The 20454-nt window shown below is 42.9% G+C and overlaps 1 protein-coding gene across 3 annotated transcripts in view; it reads left to right on the top strand.

Moving 5' to 3' along the window:
- Positions 1-20454, top strand: part of gria3b (glutamate receptor, ionotropic, AMPA 3b) — a 124450-nt gene that overhangs the window by 46032 nt on the left and 57964 nt on the right. For all 3 annotated transcript variants that reach the window (XR_007963690.1, XM_052073878.1, XM_052073887.1), the window contains exon 4: positions 18223-18410. Coding sequence is in view for 2 of the 3 variants with exons in the window: in XM_052073878.1 (XP_051929838.1) it covers positions 18223-18410 (188 nt within the window). In the remaining variant the exon portion in view is untranslated. The remainder of the gene's footprint in view (positions 1-18222; positions 18411-20454) is intronic.

A 20454-nucleotide genomic window follows, 5' to 3' on the forward strand; every position in this document is an offset into this window, starting at 1 on the left:
CCGGCAGAAAAAGGCTTTTAGGCTGCAGTGTGGCACACTCACATCCACAGAGTGAAGGCTCATGTGTGTCAGGCTGAGTTGTGCTCGTGTCAAATAGAGGTAAATTTGTGCCCCAAATGCCAAGATCAGAGACTGCTGTCTGAAAGCAGACGCCGTAATGAAGCAGCCACACTAGATGCAAATTGAAGCTCTGTAGGACTGGTTTTACTGTCTTAATGGGGACGATGCTTCTAGGGTGATTGACAGGTTATGTGTGTGTGTGTGTGTGTGTGTGTGTGTGTGTGTGTGTGATCCTAATAAATATTACCGCTAATATTCTGTCCAGTGTTCCAAAAAATAAAGTAAATCCATTCTTTTCTCTTACTTTTAACCGTCCTTTCCAATTTCCCCTGAAAACACAGACACTGACAAGGTTGAAGCTGCATTTAGTGGAGGTGGTCAGGTATGGATGCACAATTGCTAGGTCTGTGCTGCAGGGACAGATGATCACAGGCATTATTGTCTCTCCTGGGCATATTCAAACCCTGATTCAGCAACCTGCGCCCAACTTGATTTATGAGTCACATTCTGTTTCTTGTGCTCTGCCCGCTATCCTTATATGATGATGTTTTTTGGTGTATGTGCTGCATGTCACAATGACTCCAGCGCTATACCCGGAGTGATCTTCATGATCCTTGAGCTTGGCTTGTCAAGAATTTTCACCAATAGCACCAACAACCAAACTGTGATCCCTCAAAGTGGGGGACTGCGCCGAGAATGTTAAATTTGACTTCATTCTACAACCGTGTGACAGTTAAGACTGTGACAATGTTACTTAAACTTTGTTTAATCCTAACCCTAACTGTTATACAGGTTTGGTGATGGTGACAATTGGGGAAAATGATTTTCAAATCCAAAGGGACTGTATGCTGATGAGCAAACTGGAACTGACCATTTCGCAGTTGCAGTCAAACAGTTGCCTAACCGCATAAGCCCACCATGCCTGGCCATCACGACTCAGTTCTGGTCGAACCGTTACTGTTATGGTGGCAATTCTTTTGGAGAAAGAGTGAACAAATTAATTCAATGAGGTCAGTTGCCGTCTTCATTCATTGTTTCATGACTGTGGGTAGTATATCTCAAGACGAGATAGCATTCTCCTATTTGGTGCAAACATCCACTGGGACTTGAGAAAGACATTATTTGACTTTGACGACCAGATATAAAGTGGCTGTGGCCTCGTAAAGCACATTTTTGGCCATCTGTCCAGAATGCAGCCAAAGCTACTCATGGCAAAATCACAGGCTCACTATCACAATCACATCGTCATACCCGTGATAAAAACCTGGACATGGTGGGCAATATTGTCCAACCCCATTATGCAAGAGCAAACGAGAGAGAGAGAGAGAGAGAGAGAGAGAGCAGTGCGGATGTGAGTAACGGCCTCTTTTACATGTTTTGATACAAGAGAGTACTAAATGAGTTGATAGGAAACTACAAACATGTATTGAGCAACAATACACATGCTTGATTGGACTTTGCCAAGGCGACAAATGTGCTCTAAACCTGCTTGACGACAGAACAAAAGAAAGATGAGATACCCCCAAGCAGAACATGGCAGGTCGGGAGGGAACATACTGAAATTGCTGGTCAACAGGGAGCCCAAACACAGTCAGTCTTTGGTCTCAGCAGGCTCGTCCCTCCATGGCCCATCATGGATTCTATTTTCAACCCTGAGAAAAGTTAGTAGGACTTGAATACAAAAGAAATCCCAGAGCTCACTATCGTTCAGTGCTATGGCCGCTGTGAACATAGTGTCAACATACCCTAATCCTACTTCTGTGCTTGTCAGGGAGATAAAACTACCGGTATGTGAAGACAAAAAGAGTGAATCTCCTCTCAAAGTAAGCTGGAATAGCTTTCAATATTATTACTGAAGGACCAGTACCTATATGCTGTGCTTCTTTTTCAGTGGATTGCTTGCACCACGCCCCCGTAGAGACAGTAGTCTGTCTATTCCTCCGCCCGTACAGTTAGAAAGAAAATGGTCCTGTGTTCCCACCAAACACGAAGGCGTTTAATTTACTTCCATCATTTAACGGCTCGACAGGTGAACCTGCACTTGAAACAGTGTTCAATGTCATGAGCTCATTACAGCGCTGGGAAGTTGAGTGTTCTTTCAAGAGAAATCTGCCAGATGAAAACTGTATGGCTAGAATTCAGTGCAGAAATATCCCCGAGGTACTTGTTTCATTCCCTCGGTCAATATTTCCAATGACCCCGCACTGCAGCGAGTCCATTCACGCAAACCTAGTCGGAACAATAAAGGGGTGTATTGATCATAGGAGGCTTAGGAACACAATTAAAATATATATATATATATATTACGGGGCGAAAATTCTGATAGATTGGCAGCTCACCAGTTGGCCAGTTCGACTCAAATGACATTTTTTCGATAACATAAATTAATAAGCATTGTATGCACTTTTGTACAATTCCAATTGTTGTTAACTTTCACTAAATTAAAATGGAATTGTAAAGTACTGACATATAACACAACATATAACATATTTCTTTTCTGTTCGGTGTGTTAAGGTTGATATTTATGCTTCGTGTGCAGTTAAATTTGCCTCCTGTTTTCTTGCGCATTCTATATCTCGAGTGCAACTCTGTCAAAAATGACATGCTTTGACATGACACTCTTTGCATGTCAAAACTCAGGTTTTTGATTTTGAAGTCGTCCCTTTCATGTCAAAGAAAATTAGAGAGTAGAAGAAATGTGATTTAACGTTAAAGGACATAATGCATACATTGTGTTCTGCCAGCAGTTTCACTCATTATGATGCTTATGTATGTATGTAGAGCGGTGTTTTTCAAACCCTGTGCTGCGAGACATTGTCAGGTGTGCTGTGGAAAAATATCCAATTTGTATGCCTGTGCGGTCTATCGCCCAGAAAGTAATCATGTAGTACCCTCCCGTACCGCTAGGGAGCAGCCACAGCTAGCCAATTGCCTTGTGTTTAGACGAGAGACAAGCGAATTTGTGACGCATGAATGCAGGACGATGGTGAAACAATCAATATGAAAGATGAGAAAATAATTTTTTCTTTGTGTTCATTTGATTCCCATTCAAGCTGTTATAACGTCATTCATCAATGTTAAAACGGTTATAGTAACAATATAACACGTTAATTGTTAAAGTAATGGGTTTTTTTTGGGGGGGGGGGGGGGGGGGGGTTCTCCACATTTTCAGCTAGTGCTGTTCCGCCAGATTTTCTCAATGAAAGAAGTGTGCCTTGGCTTAGAAAAGTCAAGTCAAGTCAACAGTATTAATGGAGCACTTTCAAACAGCCATCGTTGCATACAAAGTGCTGTACATGGAGCAATTTAACATACACAATAAACAGCAAGACAAATCGGTAAAAAAGGCGGTAGAAAGCACCAAACAGTAAAACCAAGAACAAATCTAAGTCATGCTGAGTCGAATGCCAAAGAATACAAGTGAGTTTTGAGGAGGGTTTTGAAGATGGGCAGCGAGGAGGCTTGCCGAATGTTCAGTGGGAGGTCATTCCAGAGAGAGGGACCAGCAACAGAAAAGGCTCGATCCCCTCTGAGCCTCAGATTAGTTCTTGGTACTTCTAATAATGTCTGGTCCACAGACCTGAGGCGCCGGGCACGTTTGTAGGGGCGGATAAGCTCAGAGAGGTAAGGTGGCGCGAGATTATTCTGAGAAAAACAATGATGTAGAGCATTTGTATACTATTTTTCCCCCCCAAAATCATCTTGTACGTTCGTTCTTTGAATAGTTTTAGCAAAGTACTTTTCTTTCTATATCTTGCTTTTAAAAATCTTAAATTCTTCTGTTTATTCAATTATTTTGACGTCAAATGTTGTTTTCTAGGTATCTGAAAAACATTTACTTACCTAGTACATGAATGGGCTATTAAAAATGAAGCACCAAGTTCATATTTTTGTACAGAATAACGTTTTGTCAAGCAATCCAATCTGCAGCTTGTAATTCATGTTTGTTGTTGTAATTAAAAAACAGACAAGCTATTTCATTAATTCCCTATTTTTTTTAAATAATCTCCCAATTATTCGGTCAGCACATTTTTTTTTTCTGCTAAATATCGAAATGGGCATTGGCCTAAAAAGAAAATCGACATTGATCATGTTCAAGTCCCACATATTTGTCTACATTGCTGGAATTGGGTTCATGTTTGAGTGTCATTATTCACAGTCACACTAACAGTTAAGCCGTTCACGTGTTTGTTTTGACCACACCAATAACATGGCTCTGCAATATCCATACATGCTGTTGATGAGCTGTTAAACGGGCAAACAAGATCAATCTGCCCTCACTAAGTTGGCAGCGAGACATGCCAACAGTGCCAAGAGGCTTGTGAAAGGGGGATGGGATGACCGCATGTCGTTAGCCTCATCTCTACTGTCCGCTACCCAGCGAGATCGAATTCAAGAAAGAGGGCCATCAGGCAGAGTGAGACCGCAACAAACGCCAACTTTACACCTTCATCTTCAACAAAGCCTCTAATTGGCCATCCAGAGACCGCTGCCTATGTTGCTTAAACAGTCAAACAATAAATGGCTCCCTCTGCACTCCTGGATGCCTTTGATGGCCCGACACATCAAGCATGCGCTCTAATTTGATCGCACTGTTTGCCATTGCTGACAATGTTGCAAACAAGGTGAGCGTATGAACCAAGGTGGACGCTTTTCCATGAATTGAAACCCACAGAGACACACGTGAAACGGTTTTCCTCGCTGGAGCATTTGCTATTTTGCGTGTCCGCTTTCATACCTGTTTATTTGGCACACCTCTAACCTCGAATAACATCAAGTAAAAACAGCTGATTAAACATTACAATCAAGAGTGCGTTCGCTAAAATGCTCTGAGGGTACACTGCTTCACTCCGCCAAGAGCAATGTGTTGTTAGCTTATTAAGAATGTCGCCAAAAAAAGGAGTGCCAGAGCCCGCTCTTGGTGCTCCAACTGGTGACAAGGTGGACCCAGTGTGTCAGGTGCTTCAGATGAAATCAGTTGAGCGGCTGATTGGTTAATAATAAAGGCTGCATACGAAAATAAATGGGGACAGAGTGCAAGTTGCCTCTCCAAACTCCCTTACTCTGCTCTCAAGAGTGGTGTCTCAGAGTTAAAATCTGAATGCACCCCAAATCACATCTCTCGCTCTCTCTCTCTCTCTCTCTCTCTCTCTCTCTCTCTCTCTCTCTCTCTCTCTCTCTCTCTCTCTCTCTCTCTCTCTCTCTCTCCTGTATATCCCTTTTTCTAATCTGTTTCTCCTCACAAGGGTCGTGGGCGTACTGCGGCCTAACCCAGGGTGTGAAATGTCTGCGGATTTGTGTAATTCCACGGATTCTCTTGTGAAAAATATTATTTTCACAAAACCTCTATTTTTACATTAATATTCAATTCATTAAAATGGGGGGGGGGGGGTCACTCATACTGTGCAACGGGGAGACAGTGAGAAAGACAATGTGAAAAAAATCAACAAGGAAAACGGCATCAAAAACACATGGAATTGGAAGTGGCCATCTTCACAAGTCCGTGGCTGGCTTAAAAGTTCACTGCATGGCAGAAAGTATTTGTTATTGTTCGATTCAGACAAGGATGGACGTCGCAGTGCTAAAATGGCTACAAAACGGACCATTGGATGTCAAGCAGCTAAGACAAGAAGAGCTCTGATGGAAGAGAGGGTAAAGGTGATCAAAATAAAAGACGGAGCAAGCAAAATAAAAGACATTATCCAAGAAATTGATGTAAGTGAAAGTGAATGCTGATTGTAAAATTTTGCAATTTTTTTCCCTTTTTTTCTCTCTACGCTGACAATATTCATTCATTCATTTATCTTCCGTACCGCTTGATCCTCACTAGGGTCGCGGGGGGTGCTGGAGCCCATCCCAGCCGTCTCCGGGCACTAGGCGGGGGACACCCTGAATCGGTTGCCAGCCAATCGCAGGGCACACATAGACGAACAAGCATCCACGCCCACACTCACACCTAGGGACAATTTAGAGTGTTCAATCAGCCCGCCATGCATATTTTTGGAATGTGGGAGGAAACTGGAGCACCCGGAGAAAAGCCACGCAGGCCCGAGGAGAACATGCAAACTCCACACAGGGAGGCCGGAGCTGGAATCGAACCCGGTACCTCTGCACTGTGAAGCCGACGTGCTAACCACTGGACTACCGGGCCGCCCACACTGACAATATGAAGTGTCAAATAAGTGTGTGCTCATACTCATATGTTTGTGTGTGTCTGTGTGTGTGTGTCTATGTGTATGTGTGTGTTTGTTTGTGTGTGTGTGTGTGTGTGTGTGTGTGTGTGTGTGTGTGTGTGTGTGTGTGTGTGTGTGTGTGCTTACATCTGAGATCAAATTTGCTACAGTGAAAAACCCCCGGTTTCGAAAAATGTCTTGCTGCAAACGTGATTTCATTGTAGCGGAGTTTCACTGTATGAGCACAGTGTGGGTCCTTGGGCAAGATCCTTCACGCTAATGCCTGCCTCATACAATGAGACAAGTGTCCATCAAATGTGGCATATACCAAGACGATGCACTCTCCCCACTGCTGTTCTGCATAGGACTGAACACCCTAAGCCAACTAGTCACCAAGACAGGCTATGGATACCGCCTCAGAAATGGAGCTACGATCAGTCACCTCCTCCACATGGATGACATAAAGCTGTAAGCTAAGAGCGAAAGGGACATAGACTCCCTGATTCACACAACCAGGATCTACAGCAGCGACATCGGGATGTCATTCGGGCTTAAGAAATGTAGTTGGATGGTGACTAAGAGAGTAAAGGTAGTCCGCACTGAAGGGGTCTCACTCCCTGAAGGAACAATAGCAGACATTGAGGACAGCTACAAGTACCTCGGTATACCACATGCCAGTGGCAACCTCGAACTGGCAACACGGAAAGCGGCTACGGCGAGTGAGGCAAGTCCTAAGAAGCTAGCTCAATGGCAAGAATAAGACCCGGGCAATAAACAGCTATGCCCTGCCAGTGATCAGATACCCTGCAGGAATAATAAGGTGGCCAAAAGAAGAGATTCAGACCACGGCCATTAAGACCCGAAAGCTCCTAACCATGCATGGAAGGTTCCATCCCAAATCCAGCACCCTGAGACTGTACGCAAGCCAAAAGGAAGGAGGCCGGGGACTAGTGAGTGTGAGAGCCACTGTCCAGGATGAAACATCCAAGCTCCCTGAATACATCAAGGAGAAGGCTCCAACGGATGACGTACTCAGCGAATGTCTCAGACAATGGGGAACAGAAGATGAGGCGCTGGAAGAGGGACCATCATGGGAGGACAAGCCCCTACACGGGATGTACCACCGGACCATAACTGAAGTAGCTGATCTCAAGAAGTCCTATCAGTGGCTAGAGAGGGCTGGCCTGAAGGAAGCACAGAGTCACTCATCCTGGCTGCTCATGAGCAAGCCCTGAGCACCAGAGCCATTGAGGCCCAGATATACCACACCAGACAAGACCCAAGGTATAGGTTGTGCAAAGAGGCACCTGAGACGATCCAACACATAACTGCAGGGTTTAAGATGCTGGCAGGGAAAGCCTACATGGAACACCATAACCAGGTGGCTGGCATAGTTTACCGAAACATCTGTGCGGATTATGGACTGGAAACCCCAAGGTCAAAATGGGAAACATCTCCAAAGGTGGTGGAGAATGACAGAGCGAAGATCCTGTGGGACTTCGTCAAGGTAACAGTCGTGCCTGTGGTGGCTGGCGCACTCGGGGCAGTGACCCCCAAACTAGATGAGTGGTTGCAACAGATCCCGGGAACAACATCGGACATCTCAGTCCAGAAATGTGCAGTGCTGGAAACAGCAAGGATACTGCGCAGAACCCTCAAGCTTCCTGGCCTCTGGTAGAGGACCCGGGCTGAATGAGGGACGGACACTACCCGAGATTTTTATATATATGTGTGTGTGTCTGTGTGTGTGTGTGTGTGTGTGTGTGTGTGTGTGTGTGTGTCTGTAAACAGGATATAATACAAGAATAAAGTGTTATTTGGAAGATAACAGGTATTTCTCACTTCAATATTGAGCAAGATTTTTCACAGCCATTTTGAAATGCCTACAGAAGTTTTCTTCTGTCAACATTTCTTTAAATCATTTACTTTAGTTTAACTTTTATTTGGATTTCTAGATGAATTAAATGTGCAATTATTAGATATTTCAAGGAGGGCACAGGAGCAGGGTGTAAGTCGAAATCGGCCAGACACAGTTAAGATGCCATCAACAAGAAAAAAAAAATATTTTCAACATGTTAAAAGAGAAAACTTAATTGGAATTTTATGTGGCAAAATGGAGACCAAAACTAGTAAAATATTTACTTATTGAGACTCACTATTTTCTTATAGGAAATGCTCAGACTATACCATAGTACATTTTAAATTGCTTGGTGTCTGGGGCCCGCAGGCTTATACTGGGGGGCTGTGCCCTCCAGACCTCCCCTTGACTTTCCTTGGATTTTCTCTTCCTCATTTCACAATCCTGCTAATGCCGTCGTCATCGGGCAGTAGGTGGGGTACACCCCGAACTGGTTGCCAGGCAATCGCAGGGAACACAACCATTTGCACTCACAGTCAAACCTCGGGGCAATTTAGAGTGTTCCATTAACCTGCCATGCATGTTGTTGGAATGTGGGACGAAACTACCCAGACAGTTTTATAATTCCTATGAAAGCTCTTTTACTTATGAAATGCACGTTAGCTGGATCCATGCACATGCTGTACTGTTGAACCTATCATATTTCCTTGTGTTGACTGTCTCATTCCAGCCACCAGGATGGCTCATCAGCTGATCCCTGTAGAGACTTTGCACAAACACATGACTTGTGTGCTTCCATCGCCTTCTCCTTCACGCCGGCTTCATAACAACTAAATTATGCATGCATCAGACAAATGAAATCACCTCGGACACGCTGACAAGAAAAGGGCACGGCAAGCGAGCCCATAAAATGCACATGAAAATTAGTATTAAAGAAATTTGAATGAGGCCACGCTTCACTGGTGCTTCTCTTTATTTTGCACACGAAAACTGATATCATAGTTGAATTGGCATTCCCGTATTCATTGAGTGCAACTTGCGAGAAGCACCACACTATTACCCCATGAAGAGACCACATCTAGTGCCTTTAAAAAACATGATAGAGACGGAGAGAGAGAGAGAGCCGGAGAGAGTCATCCGTCACAGGAATCACACAATGAACCAGCACACTTTTCCAATTTTTACAGGGGAAGCTGGACTAAAGCCATTCCGCTACCCACTCAACGCTGGCTTCAGCCGCCATAAAATCACTGCTGGGAGCCTACTCCCTTTCCAAGGAAACCACCAAGTTCTAAAGCTCATTTGAATATTGCACGAGTTGATGAAAGGTGTGGAGGAAACAACACATTGATTGTAGATGTGCCTCACAAATACGAGTCTTTCCTTTTGTGCCTTCCTTTCGGATTGATCGAACAGGCACAGTGTCCATACGAAACACACACGCACAATCACATTCTCTATCCAAGTACTGAATATGTGCCGCAAGGGAGAAAGAGGGTAACAAAGGCAGACAGAGCGAGATGGCGGCGTTTGAGTGAGTCTGTGGGTGGATATTTCCCTCTCCTCTGCATGTATGCACTTCGAAAGATACCGGCAACACATTGCTTCTGTTTGATTTGACATGTGCTGTCTTTTTGATTAGCACACTTGGCAGCCAAACAGATTTGGTTAGAGACTCACTGTAAACACCACATGAAAGTCTTGGCTTCACACTTTTTCGGCTACTTATTGCTTTCATTTCACACTCCCGCTTCTCCAAGCGACTTAAGCTCTTTTCTCCAGTTGGCAGGGATGCCGGGAGAAGTAGTGCAATCATTTATTTACACGAGACATCATGTGGAAAATGGGTTGTCTGTCTTTGTATGTGACTGACTGTCGACCGGTTCAGGGTGTCCCCCGCCTACTGTCTGAAGACAGCTGGGATAGGCTCGAGCACGCCCGCAACCCTCGTGAGGATAAGCAGATTTGAAAATGGTCGGATAGTGGCTTAAACAACCAAGTGAATCCTTTGTCTCACTGTGAGCTCACGAAAAGGTTAGCTTCCGCTGTTAGCTTCTGAAAAATCTTGCTTTGCTTGCTATGCTTACCTTTTTCTGTTAAAAGCCGCTTACCTCTTGACATCAATGAAGGCCGTACTCACCACTAGTCCAGCAGGAAAAAGGGTGGGGTTAGTTGTCACTCACTTGCAGTTAACATGAAAAAAATTGAAATTGTTAAATACGTCTTTGTTCTCGTGAAACAGCCCAGAGTATGACCTCCACTTGAACACCTCCGCACATTAAATGCCACAATTTAACAGCCACTTCCATGCTCTCAATTATAGTCCACCATCAGAATTTAATCACAGTAGCATTCTACGAGGTGTTTAAAACCACAAACCATCATTTTCGTCTTACATCAATGGGCCACTGCCAAATGACTAATGAGAGACAATATAAAGGCTTTACGAAGCCAAAGATTGTATTTTCCACTGTGCTAACACAGGCGGCGGTGGGGGGTGGGGGTGATCCTCACAGAAGCCTCTCAGCATACTTAGCCAGGAGGCAAATAGTCAGCAGGCAGCAAATAGGGATAGTAAGTAACTACTGTATTTATTTTGGCTCACTCAAAAGACAAGCGAGACAATGCATCACTGGGAATTTGAACGCAATGCAGCACACTTGGTGATTCATTGAGCGAAAATGTATTTATTTATTTGTTTGTTTATTTTTGTAGGAGGGATTGCGTAGTCAATATTAATATTATTATATATTCATTCATTCATTCATCTTCCTAACCGCTTGATCCTCACTAGGGTCGCCGGGGGTGCTGGAGCCTATCCGAGCTGTGTCCGGGCAGTAGGTGGGGGACACCCTGAATCGGTTGCCAGCCAATCGCAGGGCACACAGAGACGAACAACCATTCGCACTCACACTCACACCTAGGGACAATTTAGAGTGTTCAATCAGCCTGCCATGCATATTTTTGGAATGTGGGAGGAAACCGGAGCACCCGGAGAAAACCCACGCAGGCCCGGGGAGAACATGCAAACTCCACACAGGGAGGCCGGAGCTGGAATCGAACCCGGTACCTCTGCACTGTGAAGCCCACGTGCTAACCACTGGACTACCGGGCCGCCGTATTATATATTATTATATATATTATTTCACATTTCATCTAAAGGGCATAATGGTGTTGTAGTGGTTAGCACAAATCCCTAAAAGTCAAGAGTCTCAACGTGGGCTTTAAGACTCACGTTGGGCTTTAGGTGGGAATGTGAGTGTGACTGTGTTTGTTTAGTTAGGTGTGTTCAGTCATCAAAATGAACACTCAGAGAGTCCTGGGGATGCCACATGGGATTTGGGGCCTAGTGCAAAAATATCTTTTTCAACCCCACTGCTTCACTGCTGCAAATTGAAAATACTCTTTTCAAAGGCTCCTATGAAGTCATGTACCTCCCTTCACCCCCAAAAGTAACATATGTACAGCTGCCGCTGTTGTGAAAGCGCTATATAAATCAGCATGTATTGTATTGTATTGTATATTTTTCAAGCCTTCAAGTAACTGCGCCACCTGGCGTTGAAATGCCTGTCATTACAAGTCCAAATGAAATGAATACAATCATTTACATCGAACCTTAATTGTGTACTGTACCAACCATCGGCGGGCCGTAATTTGCCCAGGTCTGCCTTTGAGGGTGCTCAGTGGTCTGTGTCACCCTTTCACAGATCTTCATTTTGCTGTGCTGTGGCAAGTACATTACATTACATTACATGCTGATTTATATAGCACTTTCACAACAGCGGCAGCTGTAACAAAGCGCTTTACAAAACAGTTAACATAAAGTAAAATAATAAACACAACACATAACATAAAACACGGACAGTCGTGCAGTCCTAACCACTTTTCCGTCACACGCTTTGTTGTTTGAAGCGGTTTGAGATGAAAGAGGAGAGAATCAAAGTGTCCTTTAACCAGTGGATCAGAGACGTCATGCTCAAAATGTGCACACGTCGGCTACAAGCTAAGTTTCAAAGTCAACAAGAAGCTGTAGCATCCATTGACGAAAAAAGAGATTGGTTCACTTCTCCTGTCCCATGGAAATCCATTTCAATTCCAAGCGGCAACTCACGGTTCCAAATACGCATCGGCGCTATTAATTATTTTTTATTAATTAATAAATAATAATAATAAATAAATAAATAATAATTAATAAAATTAATTATTATTTGCTGTGGTGAAATAAAGCTATGTCTGTTTATTGCTCTGTTGTATTTGATCAGATTAGTCGCCTACAGAATGCAATTTAAGACGAAATTGCAGGCGAATGCTGGAATGCTGAATGAAAAAATATGGAGTCATGTATAATAAGATGGAATGATAATGAATCAAATGGAATCGTGGGATAAAAGGGAAGCCTATGGAATGACATTGAAAGACATGAAATGATTCTGAATGAATATTGAATGACAGTGTTAGTGAAACATTGGCAATATGCTGATGAAAAGTGTGAAATGATATTGAATGATACGGACTGACATTAAAAGATAAGGGATGATATCGGTGAAAGAACAGACTTGGAATTTTTGGTATGTGCAAATTTTTTAGATTTAGATTTAGATTTCTGAAAAGACAAAGGTGTGAATCTGTGGTACGAGAAAAGCCGACAGTGTGTTGCGGCTAAAGCGTATGTGCAATATGGTTCTCTAATTTGCCTCGTTAGCCTGGGTCAGCCGTGCGAAATGCGAAAGGGTCGCAAAGGAGAACTTTCAGGAGATGAAGGCCTGTGACACTCTGCCCACGGCCCTAATGAGAAGCAAGGAACCAGAGGAGCCGGGCAATGAGATTAGATGCAATTCAATTACAGCTGAGCCGCCACGGGTGACGTTTCACAAGTCATCCTGTTAAAATCCGACTCACAGGCGAAGGAGAAGACGGTTTTGGCCGCCACAACAAGTGTGATTTATGTGCACACTGAGTGTCACAAGGCTCAGGCGGGATTTGATTGTAGACTGCAAAGTTAGGATATCGGTTAAAAAAAATGAAATAGTTGAGTGAGTTTCCACTCATCACTGCGGCGTCTGCATGCACTCTGGCACACAGTTGTTCCAAGTGGGTGTTGAGATTTAAAAAGCAACTGAACTCCCAGGTTTCACTGCGAATGTGCCCCTTTACACATTCAGATTCGAGACACACACACACACAGCACCTGCCCACGGTTCTTCTTGGTTCGACTTTGATGACAAGTTTGCATGGTCAGACAAAGGAAACGAGCATGCACTGTGTGGGAAAAACATCAGTGGCTACTGCAGTTATGCAATTATCACAGTCCCTGTTTTATAACAGACTCAATAAATGAATTCACTTTTTAAAGCTTCTCGCTTGATAGTGTGTGCACTGAAAATGCAAACAGCCTCGTACGGTGATACACATTTAACTTTATTCCTTCACGGACTGGAATGTATTATGAAATGTTGAAGAAAATCAATTAAAAACAAAAAAACAAAAAAAAACCCACACATATTAACTAGGGTGTCACGCCTAGGGTGTCTTTGATGATGACTTGAATTGAGATACAAATTGGCATAGGAATTATTAACAAATCAGAATTTTGTAGGTGCAATGACGATGAGAAGGTTTACGTAGAATTTGTCAAAATTTTACACCTACACAGATTACATTGACATGGCCGGCAAAGGGTGAACAGCATGTTTAATGAGATGTAATTCATTCATAAATATGTCAACAGTCAACATCTAACCTGATTAAAAAGTGTTTTAGATTTAAAAAAAAAATGTAAAACACAAAAATCTAAAACAAAAAAATTTTTTTGGACTAAACAGCTATGGGGTTGCACATGAACAATCGGGGGTGTGTGTGTGGGGGGGGGGGGGGGGTCTGCAAGTGTCCACTATAAAGCACATATACGCGTCCGCCATGTCGAGATTCAAGTGTTCGACTTGCGGGCTGCATTTAAAGGGAAGAAAGCGGCACACTTTGACTGGTCATGATAGAAATTGGCTGTGACCACTCCCACAGCAGCCACGCCTTCCCGCTCGCAGATCCATCGGCCACCTGCATTCGTTTGCGAAATTCATGACAAAAAAAAAAACCTAACAATGCTTTTAAAACTGCAATCGTCTTTTTTTATTGGTACCAAAGAAGCAATTCTCAGTTTGGAAAAGGTTGCTGAGCCCTGGTATAAAGTACTCCATAAATATCTCTCTGAGCAATACTACTTTGGTAAATTGGGAATTTTTGTTCCAGCTTTTGTATCTCGTTATATTATGCAGATGTATCAAATGATGTCGCCAGTCATGGAAGTTTATTTGACAATCAATAATACATTTGTTTGGATGATTTTGCATGGCTAGCTAGCCTGTTCAATTCAACGCACAAGGGAATACATTCATTCATTCATTCATCTTCCTAACCGCTTGATCCTCACTAGGGTCGCGGGGGGTGCTGGAGCCTATCCCAGCTGTCTCCGGGCAGTAGGCGGGGGTCACCCTGAATCAGTTGCCAGCCAATCGCAGGGCACACAGAGACGAACAACCATTCGCACACACACTCACACCTAGGGACAATTTAGAGTGTTCAATCAGCCTGCCATGCATATTTTTGGAATGTGGGAGGAAACCGGAGCACCCGGAGAAAACCCACGCGGGCCCAGGGAGAACATGCAAACTCCACACAGGGAGGTCGGAGCTGGAATCGAACCCGGTACCTCTGCACTGTGAAGCCCACGTGCTAACCACTGGACTACCGGGCCGCCCCAAGGGAATACATGGACTACTTATTCCAGCAACGGAAGCATGCATTGTATCGAGTGTATTCTTGATTTAAGACTTTGAGAGTTGTGGTGCTGTGGTCAGATGACGTTACAATCTTGGAGTTTCCTGACATGTTTTAAAAGTTGACCTTAGGCCCGCCAACTTCAGAGCTGACTTTCAAGGAAACGGGACTGAAAGTAATCAATTTCTTGACAGACTATTTACTTCGAAGCAGATCCAATCTGCTAATTTCCATACAAATGTAAAAGCAGGCAAGCATGGAATCTTCCTTGAATCTTCAATGAATCCAATTGTTCGCAGGCGCAGCGTTTGTGGCTTGCCACAGGCAGGTAGAGAGGAAAATATAAGCAATTTCAAAATAAAAGGTTTGTGTGATTCTAATCTCATTGATAAAAACTACAGTGCTCACTGTGATTTGCAGATTGCGTGGTTTTCTTTCACATCCGATATTTTAAAATTAACACATTATAGGATTTCTTATTCCTTAGAAAAGCACTTGATATAAATCAGGATTGAGCATGCAAGAGTCAAGCCAACAAAACCCAACCATACCCAATACTCTGTTAGGATGCTTTTTACGCATTAATTTATTTTTAAGTATCAAGTTATACACTGTGATTATTAGGAAGATGATGGTTCATTGATCTTTTTGCCTGCACCAACCCTCCACTCACTGGGTTTCAACCCACCAGAGAGCATTTTAGCCCAGTTAAACTGCATGACATCTCTTAATGTGAGGAGCTTTTATTGCTGGGAAGCCTGCCATGCCATCCAGCTGGCTGGAGGTTGGTGGGGTTCTGAGCGTTTGCCTCAGGAAAATGAATAATGCATCCATGTTATTCAAATCGTCACTTTGGCTGTAGGTACCACAGATGGAAGGAGGTGCAGCGCATGAGCGACTGCTGCCGCCGCCACTGCGCTCGTGGAAAATAGGTGACACTTCAGAAAAGCTTCAGACAATTTCCCTTCATTGTCGGGCATTTTTCCCGGTCAAATTTGTGACGTTTGAATTGTAAAACTCCACACCGATCAACAGGTGATACAAATGTCGACACACCCCTGTTCAAATGAAATTTCTTTATTTATTTTGTGATATGAAATCTTCGGCCAAAATAAATCATTTCAAATATTTTCTTGCCTGTTGTGGTCCAAAGAAATCAACGTTTTTGGCCATCATTTCAAAAGATATGTTTAGCGCGAACACAAGAACACCAAGCCTTCACAACAGGTACAGCTGTCACAAAGCATCGTGAACAACTGACAGATTTGCCAAGAGACAACAAGCTCACATGTGCATGCACCCAGCTCAAAAAAAACAAAACAAAAAAACCCTACAAATATGCTCAGTGTACTCATGAGTTGACAACCAGTCGCTAGACAACCTTGAGTACTTGACAGGTGGACGTCTCCAGAGGGAGCACCCCTGCTCTTCGGGACAGATGACACAGTCCGACTTGGTCTCGGCTATACTCACCAAAAGGTCATGTGCTGCTGATGATGTGACTATTTGCTGCAGTGCAGGAGGCACATTGGAAGGGCAGACACATACTGTGCAACAGTCTCAGAGTGCTTACGAACGCTGCTTCTTAAGAAAAGGTTACTTGGCCATTCAAAAGGTCTGCAAAGGGGGAAAAGCAGAGAAATGAAGAAAGGCGTTTTGCTGTGGTTGCCGAGGTTGTTTGGAGACTGCCTGTTTACCGAGATAAGGCCTTGCGAAAAAAAAGACCTCACAGTGAGGTAAAACATAATGACGGACATTAAATTTTGACCACTTTTTCCGATAAATATACACAATTGATTTTTTTTTAAAAGGTATACAAATTAGAATTTCAGCACTAAGTTTTCCCCAAATGACAATAGTTCAATTAAGGCGTTGTGAAATCAGAGACTCAAAGAGAAAGACTATTAGCTGTGTTTAAAAAATTAAAAAAACAGCTCAACTTTTGGTGTGTGTAAAACGTTTACACTAAATCCCGACCTGCTGCACTATCAGTCTTGCCCTAGTGGGATGTGCTCATATGTGAATAGGACTGATTCGCCTTTGTGATATACAGTAACTTGCTTTCATGCATGAACGAAAACATTACATTAAAAGTAGAAATATACTTTTCAAAGAAAGATACCCAGGAACTGACCATTTATGTGGATTATGTCCGGATCACATGATCCGCTCTCATGAAAGGAAGGGTTAACCTAACATTGTTGTTATGTGTTGTACATTGCTAAACTTATACGTGCGTTTGTCTTCTTTTTGATTTCTTGTTGGAGGGAAGTGTCACATTGTAGTGGATTGTATTGATTGTGATGTCCATTTCTCGAAATCATTTGTGAATGACGCAGTAAGGAACTCTGTTAATTTCTGGCTGGTCTTCGAGATGTGCTACCATTGTCTAAAAACACAGTTTGTATAGTTACGATACATGTGGGAAATGATAAATAGAGACCTTCAAAAGAGATTATTTTTAGAGAAATCCCCAAATTGGCATTTTTGTCCAAACAATGTATTTTTGTCTATAACGCAAAAATCTGTGACATATACCCATAGATAGATAGATAGATTTTTTAGGAGATTTTTTTTACATATGTTGTATTTCTTTACCCTTCAATGCAAGTGTGATGATAAATGGTGAAACATTGACAGAATCCATCTTTCCATAGATTTCCATTGTCTCTGACTTAATGAGAGCTCAGCACTATGCTTGAGTTCCATTATTTTCATCATATTCATTCTACTACTTTATATCGCAGACTGTCGCACAGTTGGGCCATTCATATGACCTCTGTCATTGCACAAAGAAACAACAACCATGTAAGTCTGTGATTTGACCATAGTGCTTCCAAATAATCTGTTAAACATTACCATTTCACATTTTTCTCTGCATCAGATCTGTCTTCAATACATCTTTCATTGTCAATATGAGCCGCAACAATCCTCCAAGGAAACGCTAAGCAGGAGGCATCAATGTTAGCATGTCGCTGATCTAAATGCCATAATTCAATTGATTGCCAAGCGCAATAACATCACCCGCTGATCTTTTAATAATATGGAGATATAATTCCACTCTTTTCATTATATTGTCTTTTCAATATGCAAATGTGGATCAGCGTAAACACACACACACACACACACATACACACATACACGGTGCTGCACGAAGCCAAGGCTCCATACAATATTCTAGTGGGACTTGCTGAATGCTATTTTAGATTGTAATGAGATGGCCTTTGACCTCTCGATTCAAGCCGAAAGCTCTCGAGAATAAATTAGCAGCCTTTGAACTCCTGACCAACTCTTACATTGTGCCAGCCTTTTCAGTCTAATTCTCAGGGTCACGGCTATCTGGCCCTCTCTCTCCAGGCTTCTCCATACTGCAGGCCATCATGGAGGCGGCGGTGGCCAACAACTGGCAGGTGACCGCTCGCTCTGTCAGCAGCACCACGGATGCAGCGGAGTTCAAACGCATCATTGAGGAGATGGACAGGAGGCAGGAAAAGCGCTTTGTGATTGATTGCGAGGTGGACAGGATCAACACCATATTAGAGCAGGTAAGCTTTCACCACAGTCACCGCAGACGGTTTATTACTGAGACAGCCACACTCTCGTCTTTTAATCACCTTGAAAATGAAATTGCAACAATGACTCCAGGGTTAAAATGGACACCAAGTTTTCCGTGGCTGTGTGGTATTAAAAGGTTCAATCATGTGGCGTGGTGAATACAGGAGGGCAAGGGATACCTCGTCTCAATTGCATTAAGGGGAATATCAGTGCTGTTTCCTGGTCATTTGGTACTACATTGAAGCTTTACTTTCACAGTATTTTAGTGCAAAGAAGGAGGCTGTTTCTTTCAATCAAAATCCTCTTAGCTTAATGCCCAACTTAGAATATTGTTTTCGCCCCCCCACACACATAAAAAAGCTGCAGCATGTGGATAAAGGTTTTGAGAAATTAACTGATTTACAAGAAGTTGGGCTCAACACCCAGAATCTTTATCTGCATTGTACAAGACCAAATTTTGGACAATACGATTTTGGGATTTTTTTTTCCCCTTGTGCACAAAGCAAGGTCTGTAAAGGCGTATTTGGATGACAAATTTAAAACAGTGGAAAATAACCTATGCTACCGGCGTCAAAGTCAGATGAGTGAGCCACCACACCATCCGTCACACAATTGTTTCAACAATAACCAAAACAAATGAAGACTAATTCAGATCATTTGATGGACGACGAATTGTTGTTTCATCAAGCCATCAATTAATTTAATAATGCTTATTTGCTCAATCTGAAGTTAGCAGTAAATCAGACTTCACCCTCAATCGGCTCCTGGTAATTCCAAAGTGATTGTAATTTGTGAATTAAGCAAGTATTGATCTGCTGCACCTGCTCCACTAGTAAACTATGTGAATCACTACACTACCAATGGTTCTTGCAAGAGTAAAGTAATGGACCGTCCCAGCGAAACTACGTCATATTAAATTTCAACTGGGGCATGGCTGTGATGCACAACACTGTTTTGGAATGTAACTTCCAAACTGAAATCCTTTTTTTTTTTTGTACTCTTTTGTTTTGAGGATCTCGACCAGGGGTGGGCAAACTTTTTGGCTCGGGGGCCACATTGATTTCTAAATTTGACAGCTGGGCCGGGTCAGCACAAGATACGGTACATTTAAAAAAAACTGTATATGTTAGCAGCCCATACCAAACATCAACAGAACAAAAGCACTAAAGTATTACCATCCTTTTTTTTAATGAGAACAGTGAAATAACTATGGTATACCTATATGTCCTGTATGAACGTCCAAGTATGTTAACAACTTACATGTGGGGCAACACAAGCAACAAAGTGCAACAATATATTGCCCAAAAACTGTAGCATACAGTTCAGGTATATGACAAAATATAACAAAGTTAGGATTATTTGCGACAAAATGAGGCGAGTAAAAGACCTGGTCACTTTCTTTCCACTCACTCACTGTCTTGAGCTTGAGCCCCCCTTGATCACAACTCAAGACGGCGTTGCTCAGCTGATTTCGTGTAACAGACTTTTGAACCCAGTGATGGGACGCTTCGAAGTCTTTGATGCCCATAGCGCTATGAGACTCGATTGCTCTGTTATTAGCGGTCCAGTTTGCGGAAAGTTTTTAGCACGATGACAGTCAAATCATAATAGGAAACGTTTATTTACTCGACTGTCCGTCAAGCCGCAAGCAATTCACTCTGAGCATGGAAACAGCCAGAATCGGACTGAGCAAGAATCGCTTCCTCGTTTTTCAGACTCGTAGATTTGAGTCTTTCAGACTCCAAGCGTCTCCTGAATGTTTCGTACTTTGTAACCCACTCGGAGTATTCAGATACTCTTCATTTTCTCTTCCGCGGCCATTACTGTTCCTCATCGTTTGTATGCCATGATCGACAGGATGTAAAATGTTCGCAATTAAAGTAAAAGTTACTGCAATAAAGAGTCACTTGCATGTCGCCATTTTGGATCCAATGATAGAAAATAGCGGCACAGATGCGCTTATTCCGTCGTATCGAGCGGGAGTTACTTTAGTTAGCGTTACTACTGTGGGCTTCCTGATTGTCTCCCACTCCC

This window comes from Hippocampus zosterae, chromosome 1 (assembly GCF_025434085.1).
Source record: "Hippocampus zosterae strain Florida chromosome 1, ASM2543408v3, whole genome shotgun sequence".
Taxonomy (NCBI): Eukaryota; Metazoa; Chordata; class Actinopteri; order Syngnathiformes; family Syngnathidae; genus Hippocampus; species Hippocampus zosterae.